Below are 11,877 nucleotides of genomic sequence, written 5' to 3'. Positions count from 1 at the left end.
TCCATCCCAGCCAAGCCCACTGACCTTTGAAACTGGGTGTTAAGCCCAGCTGGTTGCAAGAACTTATTTTAGCCACTCCCATTTTCCAAGCCAATACCTTTGGGGAAACATTCTCCTTGTGCATTTCCTTGTGTGCTCCTCTCTCTCTGGCCTCTCCCCATGGCCACAGATCCTTCTCCTTTGCAGCACCCACAATGTGTTTCTCCCCCCTGTCATGTCTCTTACTTTTTTTTTTTTTAATTTTTTAATGTTTATTTATTTTGGAGAAAGAGACAAAGTGTGAGTGGGTGAGGGGCACAGAGAGAGGGAGACACAGAATCGGAAGCAGGCTCCGGGCTCTGAATTGTCAGCACAGAGCCCAACACGGGGCTCGGACCCACAAATTGTGAGATCATGACCTGAGCTGAAGTCCGATGCTAAACCAACTGAGCCACCCAGGCACCCCAACCTCCTACCTTCTTTAATGTGGCCTTTTCTTTGCCTTTAGTTGTGGAGTTTGCTCTTTCAGACTTCAGGTCAATTTCTTGGGTATTTTGGATGATTTGATAGTTATCTAGTTGTGTTCATGGGATGAAGCGAGTCTAGCGTCCTCCTACTCTTCCTCTCCATCTTCCGTCCATCTTCCTCTCCAAACCCTAGAATGTCTGTCTTTTCAATGCAAACCATGAAACTAATGGTGGAGCTAGGACTTAACCAGAGTCCATCCCTGAGTGCCTTGCTCTTCCAGATTCTTGACCCAAAGAAGAGCTCTGATCAGAGAGTAGCCAGCTCCCAGGCTTGCATTGGCCTGGGGATAAGAGAAGGCACAAGGGAAGGGGCAAAAGGGAGAAGACTTCGCAAACTCAGTTTCCTAATGAGTCCTCAGGAATGCAATGCCTTCCCCCTCAGGGACACTGGGATTACATTATTGGGTCCCATAATGATTCTAGAAGTTGTAATAGAACTGAGTAGTGTTAGGAGGGACCATGGGGATCCCCAGGGTCTCCTACACTGGCTTTTAAGCCAGGTTCTTAGTAGCCAAGGGTCCAGATGATGAGATTAACAAACAAAATGTAGAGAGGTTGTCTAGTCCTCCCTCAGTGTCCTACCACCTGTTCAGGCAGTAACTGCCCACCATAATGAACACTTTGCATTTCTTTAGAGATAGAGCCCCCAGCTCCTACTACTTTGCCAGGGCAGCCTGGTGTTATATGAAAAGCATGGGCATGCTACAGTCAGACTAACTTTCCAATTATTCACGGCGTGACTTAGGGCCAGCTGCTGAACTCCTCTGGGTTTCAGTTTCCTCATCTGTGAAATGAGAACAACCTCTCTGACCACATAGGGTTGGTCTAAGAATTAAAAAAATTACATGCTTAAAGCACTTGGTAGGGGACCAACAAGTATTAACAATAATACGGTAACAAGTACCAATATCTATTGCATTTTAGTGCATTATCTTACTTAATCCTCCTGGTAATTCTTTGATGCAGTTTCATTATTTGCCCCACTACACGCAGGAGGAAACAGGCCCAGAGAAGTTCAGTAACTCATGTGATGTTGTGCATCTACAATTTAGAAGAGCTGGAACTCTATGAAACTTTCCATCCCTCTTCTTCCAAATCACTTCAAAAAGCAACTGCTGCCACATACACTCCTGTGACTCTCTGCCACCAAGACGTACTTGGATGTGAGTGCCAACCTTTTTCAGCTCTTTCCTGGTCTGTTGTAGATGACTCCGCCTATAGTGTATTAGCCAGTTGGGAAACAGTGAGCACATTTCCACCCTCAGATGCTTGCCGTCCATCTTACAATATGGCTGGTATCTGTTGTGCAGTGGACGAGCCTGGGGCTCCACATCTGAGTCATGCTCATTCTGGTAAACCTTGTTCTCAACCCTGGACTCTATTCCAGCTAAAAGCTGCTACTTCCACCATATGACTCTCTTACTGAGTTTCTTGCACGAAACTGCACCTGACTGCCCTACAAGGCATCATATCATACTTTAAAGGTATAGAAATTAAGACCATGTCATATTTGAGCAAAATTAGAGAAATGAACCAAAAAGACGCATTAGAGAGCCTGGAAATAATATGTAGAAATGTGATATGTGACATGGGCAGCCTTACAGGGCAGTAGGAAAAAGACCTTTCAGTAAAGTGTGTAAATAGAGGGAAAAAAATATGACACAATATCTTTTTCACTCCATACACAAAAATCAGCTTCAGGTAGATGAGGTACTTACACTGAAGAGTAAAAATGTAAAAAACCTTGGGGCACCTGGGTGGCTCGGTTGGTTAAGTGTCCGATTTCTGCTCAGGTCATGATTTTGCGGTTCATGAGTTCTAGCCCAGTTTCAGGCTCTGTGCTGAGAGCTCAGAGCCTGGAACCTACCTTGGGTTCTCTGCCTCCCTCTCTATCTGCCCCTACGTCACTCACACTCTGCCTTTCTCTCTCTCTCAAAAATAAATTTAAGGGGTGCCTGGGTGGCACAGTCGGTTAAGCGTCCGACTTCAGCCAGGTCACGATCTCGCGGTCCGTGAGTTCGAGCCCCGCGTCAGGCTCTGGGCTGATGGCTCAGAGCCTGGAGCCTGTTTCTGATTCTGTGTCTCCCTCTCTCTCTGCCCCTCCCCCGTTCATACTCTGTCTCTCTCTGTCCCAAAAATAAATAAACGTTGAAAAAAAAATTAAAAAAAAATAAATTTAAAAAATAAATTAAAAAAATTTTAATGTAAAACCTTAAAAATAGTCTATGAGATATCTTCATGATCCTCTAGGAGGATCTTAAAAAAGTCCAAAAGGCATTAATCATTTAAAAAAGACTGAGAGATTTGCCTACGTTAAAATTTAAAACCTCTACTCATCACAGGACAACAATTTTTAAGTGAAAAGACATCTACAAATTAGAAGAGATTTGCAGCACATAGAGCTACTTTGGAGAATCCAAGACCTATCAAAAACTTCTGCAACAAATACAAAAAATAAAAGGGATAAAATAGATCATGGGCAAAAAAGTGGGATTTCACAGGAGACACAAATGGCCAGTGAAATCAGGAGAAGAAGCTCAGCTTTATTTGTAATCTAGCAAATGCAAATGACAATCGTGCTGGAAACACCTTTTTCTTTTTCTTTTTCTTTTTCCTTTTCTTTTTTCCAGAGAGACAGAGAGAGTGTGTGTGTGTGTGTGTGTGTGTGTGTGTGTGCGCGCATGTGCATGTACAAGCAGGGGAGGGGCGGACGGAGAGAGGAATCCTAAGCAGGATCCATGCTCAGCATATAGCCCAATGTGGGGCTTGATCCCACCACCGTGAGATCATGACCCAAGCGGAAATTAAGAATCAGTCGCCTAACCGACTGAACCACCTAGGCATCTCTGGAGACATCATTTCATCCTCACTACATTGTTCTAAGTGAAGAAATGAGAAAGCAGCCAGTTTTGATGAGAATATAGTGCAACAAAAATCCTTATGCACCACTGGTAAGACGTTAAAGTGGTACAAGCATTTTGGAAAATAAAACCTTTTAAATCCTTTAAATCTGAAGATGCACAAATTCCATTCTCAATTAGCCACCAAAGATTCTTGCATGTGTGCACCAGAAGACGTGTACAAGAGTGTTCACAGAAACAAAACACCTGCACACAGAAAACAAATGAATGGTGGTATAGTCATGCCACACAATGCTATACCACCATAAAAAACAAATAAGAAACACTCACTCTATTGGAGAACCACACGAACAGTATATTGAGTAAAATGAACAACTCAAAAGAAGAAGAACTACTGAATGATCTCATTTATACAAAGACCAAATACAAAGACGCAAAACTTAATATTTTGCTTGGAGAATCATATATATGTAATAAAAAAAGATTTTAAAGGGATTTTTTTTTGGATAGTATTACCTGAGTGAGGAGATAGAGAGAGCGTTGGATTAAGGAGAGATACACGGGAGTTTTCAAAGGCAATGGAATGTTTTCTTTCACAAATTGCATAGTAGGTAAGATATTTGCTTTACTGCGTTATTCTTTTTTTAAAGTCATGTTTGTTGAGGTATAATTTACAAACAGTAAAGTTCACCCTTTATAGATGTCTATGAGTTTTGACCAATATATACAGTTGTATATACCACCACCATCAAGATGTAGAATATTTCTATCACTCCAAAAATCCCCTCATGTCCCTTTGTAGTCAGTCCTATTTGCCCTTTCCATCCCCCTAGAAACCACTAATGTGTCTTCATCGCCATAGTTATCTGTGTTAGAATGTCATATAAAGGTTGTAATCATACAACCTGTTGTGTCTTTTTTGCATAAAAAAGAGCTAAAAACAAATATTGAGCTCACGTCAATGATATGCATGCTGAGTTACTTAGGGAGAGGTGTACTGATGCCTACAATCTTATGTGAAATGCATCAAAGAGCAAGATGGAGTGATCGATGGGTAGAAGGAAGGACAGATGGATAAATATGTGATAAAGCAACTGCAATAAATTATACTGGTAAAATTGAGATAATGGATACATGGGTGCTCCCTGTATAACTATCTGAACTTTATGTTTGAAAACTGTTAGGGGAAAACAGTCTATCATTGAAGAGAGGACTTGGAAAAATGCCTTACTATCAAATATACCAGTCTTCCTAACCTTTGAACCACTTCTGGGAATCTGTTCTAAATGTAGGAGAGCCATGTGCACAACGGGGACTTGTAAATACAGTAACTTAAATACCTACCAATAAAGGAATAATCAGGAAAACTTTATTTTTATTACCTCTATTGGAAGTCTCTCTACCTTGGATCCAGTGTGAGTCTGGAGGTGGGACAAGGCAGAAATGGCATCAGAAGATGAGCTTACTTGTAATATCCAACCCCTTGGCCTTGGCCTTGGGCATAGCAACTCTCTGTGCCCTCTTCCAGGAGGCTCTACTATCCCCTATGCAAGCTGAACTCAGCAGGCCTCTCAGCACCTTAATTCTTTATTATTTTGAATTAAAAACATTTTTTTAATGTTTATTTATTTTTGAGAGAGAGAGAGAGAGAGAGCAGAGTGTGAGCGGGGAAGGGGCAGAGAGAGGGAGACACAGAATCCAAAGCAGGCTCCAGGCTCTGAGCAGTCAGCACAGAGTCCAACACGGGGCTTGAACTCATGAACCATGAGATCATGACCCGAGCCGAAGTCGGATGCTAAACCGGACTGAGCTACGCAGACGACCCATCGTCACCTTAATTCTGAGGTGAAATAACTTTCATCCTCAAGCTGAGAGCATCACTGCATATGCAATATAGTTATGTTGTTGTTTTATTTATGAAACACATTAAAAAGAAAACTAATGGGCAAAGTATTATTAATCAAATTTAAAAAATTGGAGAGAGATTTTGTAGACTTTTTCAGCCCCATTGCAAATGAAGTCTGGGTAGTGTAGCAAGGTTATCCTGTTGAGTAAAATTCTGCTTCCCTGTCATCTTTAGTAAAAATGATGGCAGCCATCATCACCAGCGGCTGCAGCATCCTCCTAAGTCCCAATATTAATTAAATGGTCTAAAAACTCAAGCAAATTTCCTTCCTTCCCACTAGGTGATCATTATTACATGAAGGCTTTGAATAATTGCCACATGTTTACATAATTAATCTTTTTTCCTCTTCCTCCATAGTTAACTGAATTGAAAAACCTATGTTAACAAATAAGTCAACAAGCCCTGAAGCCAGTGAAAAGTCTCAAAACAAAGATATGAGCAATAAATATGAACAATACAGGTGGGGGGTGTGAAGAATGCATGTTTCCCTGTCTCTTGTATAAAAGAAAGTCGTGAAGTAATTTATGCTTTTGTCATAAGGTAAGAAGGAATCTAGTCTTGAGAATGTAGAATATCAATGGAAAAGACAAGTTCTTTGCCCAAATTAGGGGTAGAAACTATTTAGAACAGAGGACAAATATCAGAGATGAAGAGACTTGGTTCCATTATTGTTTATAATAGTGAAAAATTGGAAGGAAATATCCAGTGATAAGGTAAATTTTGGCAAATGCAAATAATAGAATATTAGAAAGTCACTGAAAAAATTTGAAGAGGGGAGCGCCTGGGTGGCTCAGTGGATTGAGCCTCCAACTTTTGATTTAGACTCAGGTCATGATCTCACCATTCATGAGTTTGAGCCCCACCTCGGGCTCTGTGCTGGCAGCACGGAGCCTGCTTGGGATTCTCTCTCTCTCCCTCTCTCTCTGCCCCTCCCTGGCTCTTGTATTTTCTCTCTCTCTTTCTCAAAATAAATAAATAAACTTTTAAAAAATTTGAAGAGTAATACAATAAATGAAGCTCAACATATAAAGATAATTTTTTAAAAGCTGAAAAAATTCATTCAGTGTCATGTCCACTTTGGTAAAACAAAAAATGATAACGTGGGCATGTGGCGGAGCATGTGGGTGTGTGAATGTATATGCGTAGTGAATAAGAGATAACTATTGGTTAAGGCTTGCCTTTTTCACGTGAGCAGGGACCATATATCTTGGTCACCTCTTGTCTATCATATTGTCTGGCAATATCTCCCCCCTTTCAGTAGGTTAGCAAGAAGTCAGCTCAGCGGTTCAGTGGAAAAACAGGGTGATAACCGAGGCTCAGCTCCACTGGAGGCATCCCCATTTAAGAAACTTACTTCCCCATCCAGGAGGCACTGGCTGTTGGGCAGCTGCCTGGATGCTTCCCTCTTTCTTCCAATTCCCATAAATATATCGAGTGTCTGTAGGGGGTGGAGTCCCTCTCTACCGAAAAGCTTGCCCTAGTCAATCCAGTCTCATGAGGATCACCCTTTACCACCCTCCATGGGCAATAGGGAGAGTTCAGGAGATCATTGTGCCCTGCTATTTCTTTGCCTGTGAGCTTTCCACAAAAGCCATGTGTGTTTAGGGTTCTAGGTGTGTGTGAGTGTGTGTGTGTGTGTGTGTGTGTGTGTGTCTTTTCATGTGTTCCTTTTGTATAATAGGGGCAAACATGGTGCATTTGGTTTTGTATGTGTGGAGTTGGAAGTTCCTGTGGAATGTTCATGTAGATATATCCAGTGCACAGTTAGATATTAGGATCAACAGCATAGCATCTGGGATGGACGTAAGAATTGAGGATCATCGGCTTGTCATACCTTTAGACTGCCATGGGGGGGATAGAGGAAGGGCACCCAACCCTAAGGGCTGGTGGATGGTTTCCTGGAGAGAGAAGACCTGTGTCAAGTCTTCAAGGATGGAGTGTCTTGTGTTAATAAGGTGTGAGAAAAGACTTTCCAGGGAGAGAAAATAACCTTTGTCATGTCAGGAGCAGAATGTGCAATAGTGGTTTCTGTAACCTGTGGTTCCCTTCTACGGACAGCTGTTGACAGAAATCCCAACTTATCCTAATTCCCTTCCAGCTCCTCCAGAGCTACCATGAAGCTCCTCAATTGATCCTGCAAAGAGTTTCTCCCAAACATCCTAATGAAAGCCAATGGGAAAGCTTTCTGACTTAACAAAGAATTGTTACAAGTTGAGTCTGATGCCTAAAGCCACTTTCAGGAGTTAGCAAAAGTAGGGCAGTCTTGGTCTAAAACATACTCCAAACCTTTCTCTTCCTTTATGATGTTGGGGGCCTTGAAGGTTGGACAATATTTAGGATCAGGATGCTACTGGGTCTTGATTGCAAGTGGAAGCAGAAAAATGGCAAGGCGTTCGTTTGAGGCTAGAAGAGATGCCAAGTTTGAGGATGGTTAATGTGAGCTGTGTTGGGAGATGTGACATGACCTTGTGAGATGAGGGAAGTCCAGGGATGCTGCTCCAGGACTGAGATAGGAGCAGATCCTGCCCAGGCTCCACCCTCCTCTCAGCCCCAGGCTGCAGGCCAAAGCTGTGTAGTTACAAGACACTGCTCTTCCCCACCAAAGACAATGGGCTGAACTAAACCAGAAACCCAAAGTCCCAAGGTCACCTCTGAAACTGTGTGACCTTTACTGTACTTTAAGACTTTCTGAAATTCATTTTAACTCCATGCAATGCTGATAGCAGTGCAGGTACACAGTGTGAAAATTAATAAAGGGAAACATCATTAAAATGGAGTGTGGAAGCCAGAAGGGGGGAGCTCTCACTCTATGCCACTCCACCTCAGTTCTAGGAAGAACTGTCAATGCAGACCCCAACAGAAGAATGCTCAGGGGAAAAGAATCCTCAATTTCAGGCCCCAATACAAAAAGATGTACATTTCACCTCTGACAAGTAATAGACTACCCCAACAACTCAGCCAATGAGAAACCATCATCACTCTCAACTCTTGCTTTTCTCGAAGGGACAAGAACTCCTCTCAACTTTCTATTTCTTCACAAAATAACATTCCTTTCTTTTGTTTGTGGGACTCACCTATGGTTTTTGCCATAGCTTGCTTGTTCCAAACTGCAGTCCTCTGATATTCCTGAACAAACCCATATTTTCTGGTAAAATAACTGATTTTTATTTGTAAGATCAATAATAGTAGGTGGTGAAAAACATTTTTGTTAAATAAATGAATGAATTTTTCCATATCCATGAAGGTCATACTTGGAAACATGTTGAGGAAGTCCAAAACATTTGAAAGGTTCTAGAGATCATTATGTCTATGACAAACACAAGTGTTTACCTGGTTCTGTCTCCCCCTGGAAGGTGCTAATTTCTGAAGCCTCAAGGGGTAACAGTGGAGTGGAGAAAAATCCCAATGTGAAATGATGTCATATTAGCTGTCTGTCTCTATCTCTCTGTCCTTTATAAGCTATTGCCTCCATGAGGGTCTCTGGGCAAGCGTGACTGTCCCTCCTCTTTGCTTAAGAAGTGCCCATCTTCTTGTCTGGGTGAATGCCATCCCAAGACCCCTCACTGGACTCTCAACTTGGTTTACATACCAAGGGAATGGGCTCTGGAATGGCTCCTCTCTTCCCCCAAAATATCAAGTGGGACTTGGGTGCTTGAATATGAGGGGTTAGAGAGAAGGCAGTGATGACTAAGTTTGCCAGCCCTGCTACTGGGAGGTTGGCAAGGCTGTTACCAAAATATTTAAGTCAAGAGCAGATTGAGAAAGAAGACCATTTCAGATCTGGAGAGATTGACTTGGAGGTGATAGTCTAAACAACGCATCCATGTAGAAGAGGCTGGACCATCAGTCGGTGTTTGACCCATTGTGGTCTTGACATTATTTTCAAAATGAATCATCAGGAAATGTATTCCTCTGCGCATGCCTTTTGCCACTTGGGGAGCTCCAACTCCAGGCTTTTCCTGTTCAAGGCGACTTAAACATCCATCCTTCAACCAGAAGTTGAGACAGATCACGGTGCATTTTATTAGTGTGACCACTTTGGGGAAAGGCAAGTATTATCCAACTGATCATATGGGGCCAGTCATGGCACCATCACAGACTTTGTCCTTATCTGGTCATTGGGTCCATGATAGTATGTGTGTTGGATGATGTGTAACTAGAGCCAGGAGACCGAGGAGCTAGAAGCTAAGTGATGGTGCAATTGGAAGCAGAAGGGAGTTCAGGGGCTGGGTATATACTTGTTTAGCTCCGTGAGAGAGTTCAACTGGGTATCCACTGATCCCACCTGGGAACTTAAGCTTGCCAATTCTCACCCTACTCAAAAACTTTTTTTACAGTTTTCTTAATCAACAAAAGGTCAGTACTCTGGAGCCCAAATTTCCCAAGTTCTATATGGAGAAATGCAATAGAATCTTGCTGTTTAGAAAATCTACAAGGCTTGTATTCACCAGCAGTGGAGCGGGAGATGTCCTCAATGGTATCTTCTCATTTCATGTAGCTGTTTTCATTTCATTTCATTCCCTTTCATTTCATCTCATCTCATCTCATCTCATCTCATCTCATCTCATCTCATTTCATTTCATTTCATTAAATTTCATTTCATTTCACTTTTTCTGAAAAGTCCAGACCAGCGCTCAGCTTCACAAGTTAATGTCTTAATAGTCTGGGCAACAGCAAGCATCTCACTACTGACATGCTACGCGATGTGTAGTGGAGATTGTGGACACAGGTTGCGGGAGCATGCCTTCCCATTCCCTTTCCCTGAAGCCTCCATTTCATCCCCTGGGATCTTGTGTACCTAAATTATGGCCATGCCACCATCTGCAGGCTTGGCGTTTTCTTCTTGGAACTTTGGTCTCAGGAAAAACATCTTTCCCTTTAATTTTCAAATATTACATTTGTTCCCCATTTTATGTCCATTCATTTAGTTCTGTTTGAGTCTCTCCAATGCTACTGTTCTTACCCACTAAGTGTCAGGTTTATCAAGTCTTTTCCTATTGTGTCACAATCTTTAACTCTGTTAAATTTTATGTGTCCTTGCATCCTGGCCCTCTCTGGGACATTGCTACACTTCATGGTTTCTATCAGGATCTCATTCTCCTTTCACCACCATTGGCACCTCCTAGTTTTTGCTCAGTTCTGCTGCTGGTGGAAGAAAGCCATGGATCTGGGAGCCTCAGGAAATGACTCTGTTGTCACTGAGTTTGTCCTGCTGGGTCTGTCAGAGACCCCAGCTCTGCAGCCCATCCTCTTCACCGTCTTCCTTCTCGCTTACGTAGCTACTCTTGGGGGCAACCTCAGCATCCTGGCTGCCATCCTCGCCGAACCCAAACTCCACACCCCCATGTACTTCTTCCTGGGGAACTTGTCCCTCATGGATGTCGGGTGCATCAGTGTCACTGTCCCTGCCATGCTGAGACGCTTCATGTCCAATAACAGAAGCATTCCCTACGGGGCCTGCCTCTCACAGCTCTTCTGTTTCCACCTCCTGGCAGGGGCGGACTGCTTCCTGCTGACAGTCATGGCCTATGACCGCTATCTGGCCATCTGCCAGCCCCTCACCTACAGCACCCGCATGAGCTGGGGAATTCAGCAAGCGCTAGTGGGCGTGTCGTGTGCCTTTTCCTTCACCAACGCACTGACCCAAACTGTTGCCTTATCTACTCTTGACTTCTGTGGCCCCCGTGTGATCAATCACTTCTACTGTGACCTCCCACAGCTCTTCCAGCTCTCCTGCTCCAGCACCCAGCTCAATGAGCTGCTGCTCTTTGTAGCAGCAGCCTTCATGGGTGTGGCCCCACTGGTCCTCATCACTGTGTCCTATGCACACGTGGCAGCCGCAGTCCTGCGAATCCGCTCTGCTGAGGGCAGGAAGAAAGCCTTCTCCACGTGTGGCTCCCACCTCACGGTTGTCAGCGTATTCTACGGGACAGGTGTCTTCAGCTACATGAGGCTGGGCTCAGTGGAGGCTTCGGACAAAGACAAAGGGATTGGCATCCTCAACACTGTCATCAGCCCCATGCTGAACCCACTCATCTACAGTCTCCGGAACCCTGATGTGCAGGGCGCCCTGCAGCGGGTGTTCACAGGGAGACGGCCTCCAGAGTGAGATCCCTTCCTCTGGCCTTTATGAATGTCACGCTTACTGCTTCCAAAAGGTATTGTGATTAGTGCAGATGGGAAGTGAGTATGATGAAGTGGGGTTGGAGACTGGCTTAGGAAGGAAAATACAATAAAAATGATAATGGCTATCACTTATTTTATGGTACATGACAGGCCGTCTTCTCAGTGACTGACATCTACTAACTCATTTAATCCTCATAATAACCTTATGAGGTAGATGTAGATTTACAGTTGCCGATTAGGAAATTGAACCTTAGAGAGGTTGAGTAACTTGCCCAAAGTCACACAGCTAATCAACACCAGAGCTGGGATTTGAACCCAGGCAGGCTACATCTGTAAGTACTGCATCTCATTTCGACGAGGAAGGGTATCTATAAGGTGTGGGGAGGGGGGTGGGAACTGGGCAACAAAAAGAATGAAAAAGAAAAGGAAAATCAATATTAGAGGGAAAACATTATTTAAACAAAACAGAAATACGAAT

At 43.3% G+C, this 11,877-nt stretch overlaps 1 protein-coding gene across 1 annotated transcript; it reads left to right on the top strand.

Moving 5' to 3' along the window:
• The first annotated feature begins 10,434 nt into the window (after positions 1–10,434).
• Positions 10,435–11,382, top strand: LOC125151757 (putative olfactory receptor 3A4). Its single transcript, XM_047833176.1, has one exon. It carries the CDS (start codon positions 10,435–10,437, stop codon positions 11,380–11,382), a length of 948 nt encoding a protein of 315 aa, XP_047689132.1.
• The last annotated feature ends 495 nt before the right edge of the window (positions 11,383–11,877 follow it).

The sequence above is a fragment of the Prionailurus viverrinus genome, chromosome E1, assembly GCF_022837055.1.
Source record: "Prionailurus viverrinus isolate Anna chromosome E1, UM_Priviv_1.0, whole genome shotgun sequence".
Classification (NCBI taxonomy): Eukaryota; Metazoa; Chordata; class Mammalia; order Carnivora; family Felidae; genus Prionailurus; species Prionailurus viverrinus.
The sequence above is the reverse complement of the archived record's forward strand: the minus strand, read 5'-3'. Positions and strand labels throughout refer to the sequence as shown.